Source organism: Odocoileus virginianus, chromosome 15, assembly GCF_023699985.2.
Source record: "Odocoileus virginianus isolate 20LAN1187 ecotype Illinois chromosome 15, Ovbor_1.2, whole genome shotgun sequence".
In the NCBI taxonomy this organism is placed as follows: Eukaryota; Metazoa; Chordata; class Mammalia; order Artiodactyla; family Cervidae; genus Odocoileus; species Odocoileus virginianus.
The window spans coordinates 6,854,907-6,871,081 of NC_069688.1; the positions used below are offsets into that span (position 1 = coordinate 6,854,907).

Consider the following 16,175-nt stretch of genomic DNA (forward strand, 5'->3'; position numbering starts at 1 on the left):
GGCTAGAACAGCTATTTGCTTTCTGTAATTATTCATTAATGTAAGTGAAAGAGGAATGGTTTGGCATGTGTTTTCTGCCTTAAGAAAATTAAAATACTTTGACTATTATATTCATATAAGTTTATATGAGTGGTCACAGTGAAATTGCTCAGACATCAGACAGCGCACTTGAACACTGAAGATTTAAACTTGTGCATAATTCATCTTTATCCAGTCCTCCTCGGAGAGTGTTCCATAACCCTGCTGAATGCTTTACATGCATAGGACACTTAATCCTCCCTGTAACAGTCTGAAATAAGTACCACAGAAGCTGTCTTGAGACAGGCCATTGGAAAAACTTGGTTAAAGTGCTTAGTCATAAAAATGAGGCGTTTTCGGGGCTTCCTTCTGCAGCACTGATAGAGTAACTGGTGTGGGAGTTAACCTTCCTCCGTAAACAGATGTGAAATTGGGCCACATGAATAAGGTAGCTGTTCTCAGGAACAATTGGTGGGACATAATTGTGCTCCTTGTGAGAAGGGAAATGCAAAAGTGCCTCAATGTTACCCCAGTTTTCTGTCTAGGATTAAACTAGTTTTTTTTCTAGAGGCACTTTCCTGCTGCAGTAAAGGGAGATAGAATTCAAGCGAACTTCTTGAGCTGGGGGGACAGAAACTTCTGAGCTGCTGAAGTTGCTGTAATCTGGGGGGCTTTCAGCTGAGAATCAGCAATAAAATGAGGAACTGAGTCCTGTTACTGTGAGGAACCAAATTCCGCCAACAACTCAAATAAGCAAGAAAACAGGTCCTCCCCTGAAACCTCCAGAAAGGAATGTAATCCCCCTGACACCTGATTATCAGGCAGGCGAGACCCGCATCTGACTTCTGACCTGCAGAACTGTCAACAGCTAAGTTGGTGGTAATTTGTTCCTGCAGCTGCAGGAAACCAGCAGAGCTGCCGGAAGGTTCTCATGTGCTCATTCCAGCATCTCTGTCATCTTGGGATCTGTTTCTCAAAGAGGAAGTGGGTGTTTGGGACCTCTTTTCTTTCTTGCTATAGGCATTTAGTGCTCTAAATCTCTTCCAAGCTAGGTTTTAGCTGTACCCCACAGATTTTGATATACTGGTTATCTTTTTCACATTATATTCTGTTCAAAATACTTTTTTCCTTTTGACTTCTCAATGACGAGTTTGGAAAAACAGCATTATTTTCCTATATTTTGTCTTGGTTTTTAGTTATCATAGGCTGGAGGCTAAATCCTGTGCCTGTGACCCCAGTGTGTCTGGAACCTGAAGGCTCTGCTTCTGTAATGATTCAGTCCCCATCCTGGTTCTCAGCTCTCTGTTCTTCATTTTCAGGGGGAAAACCTCTCTATTTGCTACCAATATAGTAGTTTGGTGTTCACAATTAACTTTTAATGTTCGGTTCACTCTCAGCCTTACCTCATCAATTGTGTTTTTAGTGGTAGCCACCTCAATACAATCTTCCTTTAAGTTACAATTTCCCCTGTGTTTCTCTAATGCCTGATTGTATCACTCTTATCAGTACGTTCCCTTCCTCTAGTATCCATTTGCAGTAGACCAAATGTTTGTTTCCCACCAAAATTGTAAGTTGAAACCTTGACCCGCATGGTGATGTTATTAGGAGATGAGGCCTTTGGGAGGTGTTTAGGTCACAAGCACAGAGCCCTCCTATTGAGCTGATGATTAGGAAAGGGACTGGCTCACATCTTCCACCGCGTGAGGTTACTGTCAGTGGGGAACGGGCGCTGAGTGCTCTGTGTAAGGCAGCGGCTGCTCCTGTGTACCACCTGGGGTGTCTGCTCTTCCCGATTGGGGCCCCCAGGAGACAGACTTCTCAATGGAGGCTAGTGTGCAGGAAGCATATGAGGAAATGTCATTGGAGAAAATAACCAGGTCGGGCACAGAGGGAAATTGGATTGGGATGCATCTTAACAAAGGCCTTAGCTAACCAGCCTGGAGCTTACGAAAGGAGCTCTGAACTCGGACGGACCTCTGTTTTTCCCCAAGTTGGGGTGAGAGGGCTGGGCCTTTATGGCCCACACCAATCAGGCCCTGGATGTGGGCCTTCCTGGGAAGGGGAGCTTGATTTCGGTTGAGATGTCTCTGCAGCTGGGGTGACTTCAAAGAAGGTGGGCAGCTGAGGGCTGCCCTCCCAGCTGCAGGAAGTCATCTTCAGGCCGGAAGCGTGGAGCTGGGCCTCAGAGCATCTGTCCCGGCCTGTGGTATGCTTTCCTTACTGGTACATCTGGCAAATGTCTACCCGCGTTTCAGGATTCAGCCCAGGCTTCTCCTCCATAATGCCCCATTTGACCTTCTTCTGTCACTCAGTGGCGTGGGTCACTCCCTCCTTGGAACTCACGGTACTTTCTGCATCCTTCTATCCTTGCCCCATACACTCTGCCCGTTTGGAACTGCACGCTCTGTGTCCATGCCCCTAATGGTGGTGGGGGGGGGCGGCGGTGGTCACTGCCACCACCAACACTCAGATAACCCTGAGTCAGTGAGAAGAGGCAGGGCCAGTGACTGAGAAATCCTGTTTCTAAAAATTTCCATGGAAAACAAGGAAAGAAAAAAAGTTTAGATGCTACAAGATGAAATCTTTACCTATTTGTAACCCCTTCATCTGGGTTTCCCTGGTGGCCCAGTGACAAAGAATCCGCCTGCTAATGCAGGAGACCTGGGTTTGGTCTCTGGGTCAGGAAGATCCCCTGGAGGAGGAAATGGCAAACCACTCCAGTATGCTTGCCTGGGAAATCCCATGGACAGAGGAGCCTGGTGGGCTATGTCCATGGAGCTGCAAAGAGATGGACACGACTGAGCAACTAAACAACAGCAACAGCCGCTTTCTGTGTATTTATGTTAAGTCTCTGTTTCATGTTTGTATCCGCTGGTTTTTCAAGATGTTTAAAAATTCTGCAGAATCTGCCTTAAGCATCCATTACTGATTTTACTCTACCCTGGCAAGAGAGGGTGAGTTGTTTACAAAACATGATACAAAGCCTGAAGGACAAACACTGCATTGTTGGCTTTGTGAGTTTCTGGAACCTTGTTCAATACTGAAAAGCTCTGTCATAGCAAACACAACGTGACAGCCTCTGATATTCCTGAAAACCTTTCCTCCTGCCCTCTGCCCTGCCCCACCCCCTGCCCCGTAGGGTCTCTCTCGAGGTATCGAGAACCCAGTCATATTAAGGAATTGAAAAGAAGCCTCTGCATCAGTTTCCATTAAACCTTTTTCTTTTAGGGAAATGAATATGAATCTGTGGTTATAACTGTCAGTATCCTTCATCAACCGCCCATTCAGATATTGGTTATGGCCTTCTATAGGTGAGATACTTCTCCATGTCTATCTGAGTCCTGTATTTTACCGTTTGAATTTTCTCCAAAAAGGAAGTGAAAGCAATATGTTTTATATAGGAAGTGCCTTGGCACGTTCTCCTATACCATATGATCATTGTTGTTCAGGCACCAAGTCATCCAACTCTTTGTGACCCCATGGCCTATAGCACACCAGGCTTCCCTGTCCTTCACTATCTACCAGAGATAGGCATTGTATTACTATCTGTCAGATAGTCTTATGGGGACACATTAATGCTTCCAAAGCCTTTTTAAGTGCCTCAAGTGATTTATCATAAATGCAGGGCTGTGTTATTTGGAGTAGGGCTTTCTAAAGGTACACAGTACTGCTTGGAGTTAAAGAATGTTTGGTCTAAACTGTACATAAAACTGCAAAATGTTTTCTCCTTTAAAAGTCTGAGGCACTATAATCTCCATGCACCAGGTGGATACTCTGACTCATTGCTTCTCAGGGACCCTGGTTTTTTCCCTGATGTTTACCATTACAGGTGAGGCAGTGTTGTGGAACAGTTTCCTGAGGGCTATGAAACTGTGTGCTGCCCGGCGGTTTGCTTAATACAGAGGAGTTCAAAAAAGGGCCGCTGGGAAACTCCAGACCTTCACAGTTCCACCTTCCTCTGTGATTCTCCATTGTCTTTTAATCTATCCTGCTGCTGCTAAGTCACTTCAGTCGTGTCTGACTCTGTGCGACCCCATAGATGGAAGCCCACCAGGCTCCCCCATCCCTGGGATTCTCCAGGCAAGAACACTGGAGTGGGTCGCCATTGCCTTCTCCAATGCATGAAAGTGAAAAGTGAAAGGGAAGTCGCTCAGTCGTGTCTGACTCTTAGCGACCCCATGGACTGCAGCCCACCAGGCTCCTCTGTCCATGGGATTTTCCAGGCAAGAGTACTGGAGTGGGGTGCCATTGCCTTCTCCATTAATCTGTCCTAGTTGTGTATAATTGTTGCTCTTGGGCAAAACTACCCAGTTATGCTGAATGAATCTTAGCCCCTCCTCTCCTGTGTGTGTGTGTACAAATTTGTATTTATGCCAACTCTTCCACCCCTCCACACCACTTTCAACTAGGAGTGATTTTTATCATCTTAATTCTCATGATTAGAAGATACGGATCAACATAATTCCTTACTAATGCCTACATGCCTCTGAAAGGGAAGATTTGATAATTGCACGCAAATGATCCCATTCACACACATAATAGCATAATAAAAGGATCTCTTAGATTTTTAAGATATGGGCAGCAAGAGAACACAGGAAGGACATTTGACACCAGTGGGAACTCAGTCAGCAGCAGTTGGAGGGACCAGCAAGTCTCCAGGGTTGGACAGATCAGAAAAGCCTGCACAACTGTAGAGCATGAGGAACCTGTGACACCTTTTGTATCCCCAGGAGGCCCCACGTGGCCTGTGCAGATGCTGGTGTAGATGTCTCAGGCCAGAGACCAGGTGAGGCTTCACAGGATGCAATCAGAATGCCCTGCACACGTTCACCTTAACCATATCCTTGGATGACAGCTCTTGCAGGGTTCGAGTTAGGCTGTGTCTTCAAGCTGGGTACCCAACCAAGCCTTCAGCCAGGGAAACTGGGGAACTGGGTCAGGAATATAAGTGGAGGCTCATGTATCAAGTTATACATCAAACTGCTAAATAAAATGCATCTTCTTTCCTTGACGAGTATACCTTCATAACAACCCAGAAGGCTACATTCAGTATAAGTTTCCCAAGCTCATTGGGTTCTGTGCCAGCTCCCTTGCCCACACCTCCCTCCTCTTCCCATCCCTGTCTCTAGCCTGGTCCTTCCTGCCGACATATGAAGGCAGACACTTCAGCCAACACTTCCAAGCCAACCATGTCCCCAGAAAGCAGCCACTCCTCAGACACCTCTGGGTGAAGGAGTGCGTGCCCGATGGTGTGGCCTGCAGAAGCAGCCAGTGTAGGACTTGGGAGGCAGAGGATTTCCTTGCTCTGCCTGGGGGCAATGGTCTGCAGGGGAGGGCACGGGCTCCGGAAGGGCTTATCCTCCTGGCCCATTGACTCCAGGTCTAACAGCCGCAAAGCTTCTTCCTGTCCCAGGAATTTGTGTCATTTAAGTCACGTACACACCGTTGGTCATCGAGGGTCTGTCTGCATCATCACAGTGCATCATGTCTGCATCTCATCAAGTTAGCTGACATAACATCGGTAGTGTCATCCCAACCCCTGAATCCATGTTGCATCCTTGTGGAGAGCATTCTGGGAGATCAACTGCAGAGGCAGGTGATAGGTTGACTTCACACAGCAGCTTTGATGTGTCCTCAGCTTGGCTGTCCCCATTTGTCCCCAGTTGACTCAAGCTGTTAGAACCAGCTTTGGTAGTGGGAGGTGGGGAGAGTAGTTTTAACTCCCTTTTCTTAAAATTTGGTTTTCAGAGCATGTATTGTCTTTCTTTTCCTTGACTAGAGTAGTGTTTTTAAGCCGGTTTAATGACAGCAGTGGTGGCCAGAGACAGCAGAGTGCAGCCCGCAGTAGGGATCCCAGAGAGCAGGGCAGAGGCTGCCCCATTAGCCTCCTACCTGCCTCTCTGGGCTGCCCCCCACCAGGGCCTCGCTTGCAGCCAGCTCTGCTGTCGCATGCTCAGTCGCTCAGTCCTGTCCAACTCTTTGCAACCCCGTGGACTGTAGCCCGCCAGGCTCCTCTGTCCTTGGGATTTCCCAGGCAAGAATACTGGAGTGGTTACCATCTCCTTCTCCAGGGGATCTTCCCAACCCAGGGATCGGACCTATGTCTCCTGCTTGGCAGACGAGTTCTTTACCACTGCACCACCTGGGAAACCCATCTCTGCTGTTAGTTGAGCCAAAAAGCTCAGAGCAGCAGGCACATCTCCCGGGTATGGTGTTTGAATCTCTCAGCCTCTGCCTTGCCCTGGTTTTTCTTCCAAAGAACCGTCATTACATGCAACCTCGCCTCCCTCCACTGGATGTAGCAGGGGGTTCAGCTAACTGCACGCAAATGATGGAGTTTGTACACGTTTTTACATTGTTTATAAAAGGCAGACTTCACTGGTAAGAATGTGGCTCAGTAGAGGGGCAGCTGGAGAGCTCTGCCTCCACTAGAGAAGCTTGTGTATTCAGGAGGCCTGAGACTTTTTGAGAGGCTCTTTTTGGCTCACACTTGGGGCAGTGGAGTGTGGTGGTTCAGAGCACACAGTCAGTTGGCTCAAGCACTTATTATAGTAGCTGGACCCTGGGCAAGTTACTTAAACTCTCTGAGCCTCAAGTCATCATCTAACAAATGTAAATGACAATGGTCCCTACTCACATGTTCATACACGCAAAGCATTTAGGACAACTCTTAGCACCCTGTAAATGCCAAGAGGAGAATCTTTATTATTTTGTGGGATGAACGTGATTATTTCTACATTCCACCTAAAATGTGAGGATTCAAATGGATTCATAGTTTTTTAATTGCACTGGAAAATACAAGTATTCTCCATTGTGATTGCCTTCTTGTTTTTATTACCTACTGGGTTGGCCAGGAAGTTCGTTTGGGTTTTCCATGTTTCAGAAAAAGCTGAGCAAACTTTTTGGCCAACCCAAACACTTTAAAGAGGATTCATATCCTGTTCTTGGCTCCCACTGTGGACCCAAGTGTTGTCTGCAGTCCCTTGGTACCCCCATCATCATATGTTCCTGGCCTGTGGCATCAGGCCAGCCCAGTACTATGCATCATTCTTGTCAGGGGGGAGTGGGCCTCTTGTAACCCCTCCCTCTGCGATCAGCTTCTTTCATTCCTCCTGGAAACAGATCCAGTGGTGGTTGCTTTATAAGATTGCCCTGTAAAATCTGGGGTTATTTCTCTTCTGTCTCTTCCACTCTAGTTAAATAAATACCAGGTGAATGAATGAATGAGTGAGTGACCCTTTCCTTACAGAATGGTTGTGGCTACTGAATGGAGATGCTTTCCTGCTTTTGCCCTCTGTCAGCCATGCCATGCCTCTGTCTTGGCAGAGACATTACTTAGTGGGTCTCACCCAGTTTGATGTGATACCACCTCAGGATCCCAATCCTCATGGTCGTTACCGATCAACTTGGTCTCCATCCATCCAGTGAAATATAAGTAGATTCCAGCATAAGACAAAATGTATCATCGCCTCTTTTTTCCAAGTCACGCTAATGTCATAAAAACTCCCAACAGGAGGCAGCACTTCTCTGATCTCTTTCCTTCAGAAAAATGACTTGGGCCTAGAGAATTCACATCTCACTGTGAGGAAAAACCAGTGCGTTAACAGCTTAATATTAATGGGGATGGAGATGTAATACATAATGCATTTTCTTTCAGTCACAGAAGATCTCATTAGACGGAATGCCGAGCACAATGACTGTGTAATTTTTTCCCTGGAGGAACTCTCCTTGCACCAGCAAGAAATAGAAAGACTAGAGCATATTGACAAGTGGTGCCGGGATTTAAAAATCCTCTATCTTCAAAATAACCTCATTGGAAAAATTGGTAAGTCTTCAGGACTTTGTTCTCATGGTTTCTTTAACATTTTGAATGGCAGAATATTGGCAAATGCAGTGTTATTTCTTAGAGGAAGAAAGAGAATTGCATGGAGGAATAGATGCAACCATCTCTCAGTGGTTGTTTATGGAACTGTTTCCCCAAACCTTTCTGTGCCCAGTCCATCTTCTTTGCCCCGGGGATCTCCATCAAGGAGTCGGGAGGACCTGTTGATGGCTGGGAACACATTAGTTGACCTGTACCTTTAAAACCTGATTTTTTAAAAAGTGTCATAGAGAGGAATCCAGGCATTTGTCATGAACCTGAAAGGGTTATATGAGAGCTGACTAAGTCCTTGTCAGATCCCAGCCTGGGATAGCCAGGTCTATGTATCGAGAATGTACATGTGCCAGGCATCATGCTCAGGATTGGGTATTGAGAGGGGTTCACAATGACAGCCCTGTTTACTGCTCCAGTTTGGAATGAAATGAGAGGTAAAATGAAGAACCAAAAATCAGCAATATAACTAGTAAAAACTCTGGAGAGTATGGCTTACTCTTGCAGCGCCCCCAAAATTAAGCATATGCACCACCCAGCTGCATGCAGAACTTGACCACCGCAGGCTTCCCTACTGTGACTTGTGGCAAGAAGGGGTGGAGACCCCAGACCCAGGAGAGAGTGGGACGGGCATGCCCAGTTCCTTCTCCTAGTTCACGCATCAGGTGAGTCGGCCCTCCCCATCCAATTGCCACCCCCACCCCTGGGAAGAATGAGTTAAGGGAACAGAGAGAAGCGAAGCCTGTGGAGTCACAATAACGGGGGTCCTGCCACATGGAAACAGCAGGAGCACCCCCCCCCCACCCCTCAGAAAAGCCGCAGAGAAGCTTAGTGGTGTGAGCACCTAGATCCAGGTTTGAACCCTGCCTCCGCCGCTGAAAAAACCGTGCAATTAGGCAAGTCAGTTAACTGTTGATCTGTGTCTTAGTCTTGAATCTGTAAAACAATCAACAGCCTCTGACACACGGACGTGTGTGGTATTAGAGCTGCACAGAACAATGTGCTTAGCTCTCTGCCCGGACTCCCCTTGCCACCTACAATGAAGACGTGCCTGGCCCCCAGTGGTAGCATCGCTGTGGTTAGAAGCTCTGGTGATGTAGTCAGTCACCTGAAGCTTAGTGGATAACCAAAAATGGGCTCTAGGGAAGCAAAAAGTCTAGAATTTGCATACTTTTTGAAGGTTTATTAAAATTCATTATATTCCTTCAGATACTTATTTTTGGCATCTTGTACTTTACCAGAAATTAGAAACTCTGGCACATTGTCCCACTAAAAGGGCTGTTACAGAAAACTACCCGCTTTTATCACGAGGGCATTAGAGAGTTGTCCTAATTGTGCCTCTCTAAAAGAGTTCCCGAAATCTTCATCTCCACAGCTGGGTCCGTCACAATTACTAATTAGCAGCATAGTATTTCAGTCCTTTTCAGAGCTGTGAGAAAGCTTGAATTTTTGCTTCCAAAGTATTCTTAAATTAAACACGCTTTTAAATCCTAATAATGGGATTTTTCAGCACAACTCCACCCATAGGCGTTTAGGTGCTTATTTAGCAAGTAAAACTGTTTCTGGAGGATTCAGACATGCTCTTGGGCCCTAGAGGGAGCAGTTTGCAAAACACTTGCATTTGCTGAAACTCTGTTCTTCCCGGGGAGCTCCAGGCGGGCTGGCGGTGGGGTGGGGGGTAGGTTCTGCTTGATGTGGCTCCAGGGGTCACCTGAGGACTGTCCAGGGTCTGTTAAAATGTGGCCAGGGCCTCACCCCAGACTTACTGACTCAGAGCCTGAGAGGATGCGCTCCCAGAATCTCCATTTTGACTACATGGATCTTTGTTGGTAAAGTATGACTCTGCTTTTTAATATGCTATCTAGGTTTGTCATAGCTTTCCTTCCAAGGAGCAAGCTTCTTTTAATTTCATGGGTGCAGTCATCATCTGCAGTGATTTTGGACTCCAAGAAAATAAAATTTGCCACTGTTTCCATTGGTTCCCCATCTATTTGCCATGAAGTGATGGGACCAGATGCCGTGATCTTAGTTTTTTGAATGTTGAGTTTTAAGTCAGCTTTTTCACTCTCCTCTTTCACTTTCATCAAGAGGCTCTTTAGTTCTTCTTTACTTTCTGCCATAGGGTGGTATCATCTGCATATTTGAGATTATTGATATTTCTCCCGGCAGTCTTGATTCCAGCTTGTGCTTCATCCAACCCGGCATTTCACATGATGTACTCTGCATATAAGTTAGATAAGCATTACTTTGCCAACAAAGGTCAGTCTAGTCAAGGCTATGGTTTTTCCAATAGTTGTGTATGGATGTGAGAGTTGGACTATAAAGAAAGCTGAGCACCAAGGAATTGATGCTTTTGAACTGTGTGTTGGAGAAGACTCTTGAGAGTCCCTTGGACTGCAAGGAGATCCAACCAGTCCATCCTAAAGGAGATCAGTCCTGGGTGTTCATTGGAAGGACTGATGTTGAAGCTGAAACTCCAATACTTCGGCCACCTGATGTGAAGAGCTGACTCATTTGAAAAGACCCTGATGCTGGGAGAGATTGACGGTAGGAGGAAAAGGGGACAACAAAGAATGAGATGGTTGGATGGCATCACTGACTCAATTGACTTGAGTTTAGGTAAACTCCAGGAGTTGGTGATGGACAGGGAGGCCTAGCGTGCTGCAGCCCATGGGTCACAAAGAGTCAGACATGACTGAGCAACTGAACTGAATTGAAATCTGCATGTAAGTTAAGTAAGCAAGGTCACAGTATACAGCCTTGACATACTCCTTTCTCAGTTTGGAACCAGTCATTGTTCCATGTCCAGCTCTAACTGTTACTTCTTGACCTGCATACAGATTTCTCAGGAGGCAGATCAGGTGGTCTGGTATTCCCATCTCTTGAAAAATTTTCCACAGTTTGTTGTGATCCACACACTAAAGACTTTAGCATAGTCAATGAAACAGAAGTAGATCTTTTTCTGGAATTTTCTTGCCTTTTCTATGATCCAGTTGATGTTGGCAATTTGATCTCTGGTTCCTCTGACTTTTCTAAATCCAGCTTGAACATCTGGAAGTTCTCAGTTCACGTACTGTTGAAACCTCACTTGGAGAATTTTGAGCATTACTTTGCTAGCATGTGAGATGAATGCAATTGTGCAGTAGTTTGAACATTCTTTGGCATTACGTTTCTTTGAGACTGGAATAGGAACTGACCTTTTGTGGTCCTGTAGCCACTGCTGAGTTTTCTGAATCTGCTGGCGTATTGAGTGTAGCACTTTCACAGCATCATTTTTTAGGACTTGGAATGGCTCAGCTGGAATTCCATCACTCTACTAGCTTTGTTTGTAGTGATGCTTCTTAAGACCCACTTGATTTTGGATTCCAGGATGTCTGGCTCTAGGTGAGTGATCACACCATCATGGTTATCTGGGTCATGAAGATCTTTTTTGTATAATTCTGTGTATTCGTGCCACCTCTTCTTAATATCTTCTGCTTCTGTTAAGTCCATCTGTTTCTGTTCTTTATTGTGCCCATCTTTGCATGAAATGTTCCCTTGGTATCTCTAATTTTCTTGAAGCGATCTCTAGTCTTTCCCATTCTATTGTTTTCCTCTATTTCTTTGCATTGATCACTGAGGAAGGCTTTCTTATCTCTCCTTGCTATTCTTTGGAACTCTTCATTCAAATGGGTATATCTTTCCTTTCCTCCTTTGCCTTTCACTTCTCTTCTTTTCTCAGCTATTTGTAAGGCTTCCTCAGACAACCATTTTGCCTTTTTGCATTTCTTCTTCTTGGGGATGGTTTTAATCACTGCCACCTGTGCAATCTTATGAACTTCTGTTCATAGTTCCTCAGGTACTCTGTCAGATCTAATCCTTCGAATCTATTGGTCACTTCCACTGTGTAGTCATAAGGGATTTGATTTAGATCATACATGAATGGTCTAGTCGTGGTTGTCCACACTTTCTTCAATTTAAATCTGCATTTTGCAGTAAGGAGTTCATGATCTGAGCCACAGTCAATTCCTGGGGATGGGTTTGTAGGTCTGGTTTTATATAGCCTTTGCGTGGGAACTGATCCCAGGATGGTTTGGTCTAGAACACTAACCCCCTGTTCCAGGTGCCCAGGAAACTCTGTGTATTTTTCCTTATAGAGAGTTTTTTTTTTTTTTTTCCTGACCAATTTGGCCCATTGTCCTTGATTTAATTTAGGAAACCCTTACAAAACAAATCTTAACTTTTCTTCTACCAGTTAGCATTTAGAGGTTATATAGTTTAGCATTTAGAGGGTTATACATATAACAAAAATGGAGAAGGAAAGGTATTTTGTTGTGCAGTTTTAACAATGATAACTGTATATTTCTGTTTGGGGTATAGACTAGGTGCTCTATTATAATCTTTGCCACCTAGAGCTCTACAAATCTCTGATGATCAAATACTCGGATATTGGTTTGGAACTCTTGTCAGCATCAGTATCGCTTAGAATGGTATAATTGCTGAGAGAAGCTTTTTGTTCAAAAATCCTCATTTAAAAAAATGAGTAAACTGAGGCTCGGAGAGGTAATTTTTCTTCTCAGGTCTATGGAAGCAAATATGTGATATTTATAAATTTTAGATGAATATTGATGATGATGAAGGTGATGGTTATAAATTGTCATATTTGACTGTCACAATATCCCTGGAAAATGGTGCAGAGGAAGTGTCAAGTGAGCCTGCCGTGATGCATGTTTCCTAGCAGGGTTTTCTGTATTTGTGTTGTCTTAGAAAGGACTCTCCTTTAAAAGTGCGATGTAATGATTTAGTGCCAGACTCTGCAGTCAGAGTTCCTGGCTTTGCCACTTAACCTTGAATAACTAGATTAATTTTCTGCACCTTGATGTTCTCATTTGTATAAGGGAGACAGCAGTAGTTTTTACTTCATAGGGTTATTAGGAAGATTAAATGAGATAATATGCAGAATGCTTAGAAAATTGTATGGCTTGTAATAAGCACTCAGCAATGTAAGCTATGGTATTATTTAAGCTGTTTTTAAAGGGCCCCATCCTAGAATGATTCCTTGACTTATTTATGCTTTTGCTTTGCCTATATGGGCTTGCATATTTATTTAAAACCATAATCCTGTATCAGAATGATTTTGACTTCAAGCAAAGGAAAACACAACTCAAGATGACTTAGCAGTGAGGAAATCTGCCCTCTAACCCAACTATTAACTCTAGAGACAGGCCAGTCTCCAGGGTTGGTTGGTCGGTTCCTTCTCTCTGCTGCATCAGCCACTGTGGGCTTCATCCTACAGCTGATTCCTTCAGCTTTGCAGGATGACTGTAAGTCAGTAAAGACAGTGTTTCCACTCTCGCCTGGAAAATCCCGTGGACAGAGGAGCCCGGCAGGCTGCAGCCGAAAGGGTTGCCAAGAGTCAGACAAGACTGAGCAACTGCGCACACACACAGGAAAAAGAGAAAGGAAATTCACAAGCATAAAACTCAGGCCGTTGCCTCTCATCTGATCAGGAGCACAGGCTGTGCACGCCCTGCCCTGTACCACACTTGCCAGGAGACTGCCCTGGGCAGGATGACTCGGCCTGGGCTCCCGAGCTCTCACTACCAAGGAACATGGGATTGCCATGCGCTTGGCCTGCATGGTTAAGCCTAACCCCAGAGTTAGGGCTGAGCAGAGACATGAGCAGAACTGGGTTCCCTCGGGAAGAAGAGAGGGAGAAACGGATGCTGAGTAGGCAACCAGCCATGTCTGATGTACAGGTACAGGTTTGGAAAAGCAACATGATTTTGGATAACCATAATGATTCTTAGACTCTTGTTGTCATTTTCATAACAGATTATGTAAAAATGTCTTTTATCTTGAAAGTTAACTAACTCCATTATTTGTATGTTTCAGAAAATGTTAGCAAACTCAAGAAACTTGAATATTTGAATTTGGCTTTAAACAACATTGAAAAAATTGAAAATCTAGAAGGTAAGAACTTTCTTCTAATTATTTATTAATTAAAATTGATATTTAAAATTAGACTTAAACAGTATTGCTTAAACAATAGGTAGACTTTTCAAATTAACATTTTTACCTCAGTCTTATATTTGTCATTCTCGTTGGAAAAAGTCAGATGATAGTAAGATACATAAATTCAATAGTGGAAGTCCCCTTGGCCCCTTCCTAACCCAGCTTCCTTCCCTGAGTCAGTGGTATTAACCTTCTGGTGTATAGAAGGCAGTATTACTACATTTTGCTTTGTATCAATGGGATCATACTATGAATATTGTTTTCAAAATGAATTTCTTCCATGAAATTGCCTTGTTTTTCTGATATCCAGGAAAGGTGGGGAGCCCTGGATGATGGGATGATTGTAGACTCAGTTATCCAACCGCTGATCTGCAGATGGACACTTGGGTGGTTCCAGCATTTTGCTCTAACAGCTTGGCTGCAATTAGCATTTTTCTATATTGCACTCTGTGTACATATGTAAATTTTTTTCTAGGGTAGATTCTTAGAATTCCTTGGTTTTAACATACATAGTTTTGGAAAATATTGTTCTCCAAGAAGGTTGCATTGATTCCCACTTGTATTGGTGGTCAGTGTGAATACCCACTTTCCCCCCAGCTTCACTAATGCTTTTTATAAGCTATCTTTCCTTAGTGATCAGAAGGCATTGTTCTCTAGCAAACTTTAAAATTTGTACCTCACTTATTATTATTGATTTTCCATATAACCTTTCAGATGTTTATTGAATATTTGTGTTTTTTCTTATGTGAATAACTGTTTCATAACTTTTGGCTTTTTTTTCTACTGATTTTTCTTCATGTGCTCATATATATTCCAGATATTAATACCTCATTATATATGTTATAAATCTTTTCTCTTGAGTCTGCTACTTTTGTTTCAATCAAGATGCTGGTATTGTTCCAAAGTCTTATTTTTGAAATGGGTATAGTCCAGTTTATCAGTCTTTTTCTTCTTTATGATTTCTGAATACAGATATATTCCATCAAAGTTCTAAGTATAGTCATATCATTCTTTACATTTAATCTCTCTAATGTACTTCAGATTTATCATGTAAATGTTTCCAAATGGAAATATTTGGACTATTTAGTACTTTGAAATTTGAGATATAATTTACGTAACAGTCTATGGGGTCACAGAGGCAGACATGACTTAGCGGCTGAACAACAACATAAAATTCACTGTCTGAAAATGCATGATTCAGTGATTTTTAGTATATTTGCAAGGTTGTGGACCCAACATCACTATCTAATTCTGGAACATTTTCATCACCCCCAAAGAAATCCCCATATTCATTAGCATTCACTCCCCATTCACCTCCTATCTCAGCCCCTAACAACCCCTAATCTGCTTTCTGTCTCCATAGATTTTCCCATCCTGAACATGTCATGTAAGTGGAATCAAACAATATATGGACAATATTTGGTCTTCTGACTTCTTAGCCTAATGTGTCCAAGGTCCATCCATATTGTAGGATGCATCAGTACTTAATCCTTTTAAGGGCTAAATAATATTCCAATAATAATAATAGTATTCCAAATAATAATAATGATATTCAATAATATTCCAATATGGATACACCTCATTTTGTTTACCTGTTCATTAGCTGATGCATGTTTGAGTTGTGTCCACTTTTTGGTTATTGTAAGTATAGCCTCTGTGAACATTCATGTACAAGTGTTTGCATAAACTTATGTTTTCTGTTAGTTTAGTATACCTAGGAATGGAATTCCTGGGTCATATGGTGACTCTGTGCTTAATTCTATTTTCAGGAACTGCCAAATGTTTTCCAAAGCAGTCACACCATTTGCCACTCCCACTAGCAATTTATGAGTGCTCCATCCTGACAAACACTTGTCATTTTCTGTTTTTATTTATTTATTTTTGTAGTAATCATCCTAGTGGGTGTAGAGTGGTATCTCATTTTTGTTCTGATATGCATTTGCCTAATGACTAATGAGTTTGGGCATTTTAAAAAATGTGCTATTGGCCATTTGTGTATCTTCTTTGGAGAAATCTTCTTTATTCAAAATCTTTGCCCATTTTCTAACCAGCTTATTTGTTGTTTGACTGTTGAATTGTAAGACTTATTTTTATGTTTTGAATGCTAGCGTCCAATCAAATAAGTGATCTGTTGATATCTTCTCCCATTTTGTGGGTTTTCTTGTCAACTTCCTCATTGGTGTTCTTTGGAACCCAATGGGTTCTTTCTTCCTCAATAACTTTATTGAGGTTTAATCAATGTACAGAAACCTGCACATGTTTAATGTATACAGTTTGTTGAGTTTGGACC

The 16,175-nt window shown here is 43.3% G+C and overlaps 1 protein-coding gene across 8 annotated transcripts in view; it reads left to right on the top strand.

The window, feature by feature from the left end:
• The window catches only part of DNAAF11 (dynein axonemal assembly factor 11), a 72,454-nt gene that overhangs the window by 6,266 nt on the left and 50,013 nt on the right, over positions 1 to 16,175 (top strand). For 7 of the 8 annotated variants that reach the window (XR_011491393.1, XM_070476990.1, XM_070476994.1 and 4 more), the window contains exons 2-3: positions 7,676 to 7,843; positions 13,766 to 13,843. Coding sequence is in view for 7 of the 8 variants with exons in the window: in XM_070476990.1 (XP_070333091.1) it covers positions 7,676 to 7,843; positions 13,766 to 13,843 (246 nt within the window). In the remaining variant the exon portion in view is untranslated. The remainder of the gene's footprint in view (positions 1 to 7,675; positions 7,844 to 13,765; positions 13,844 to 16,175) is intronic. The other variant, XM_070476992.1, reaches the window with a different exon arrangement.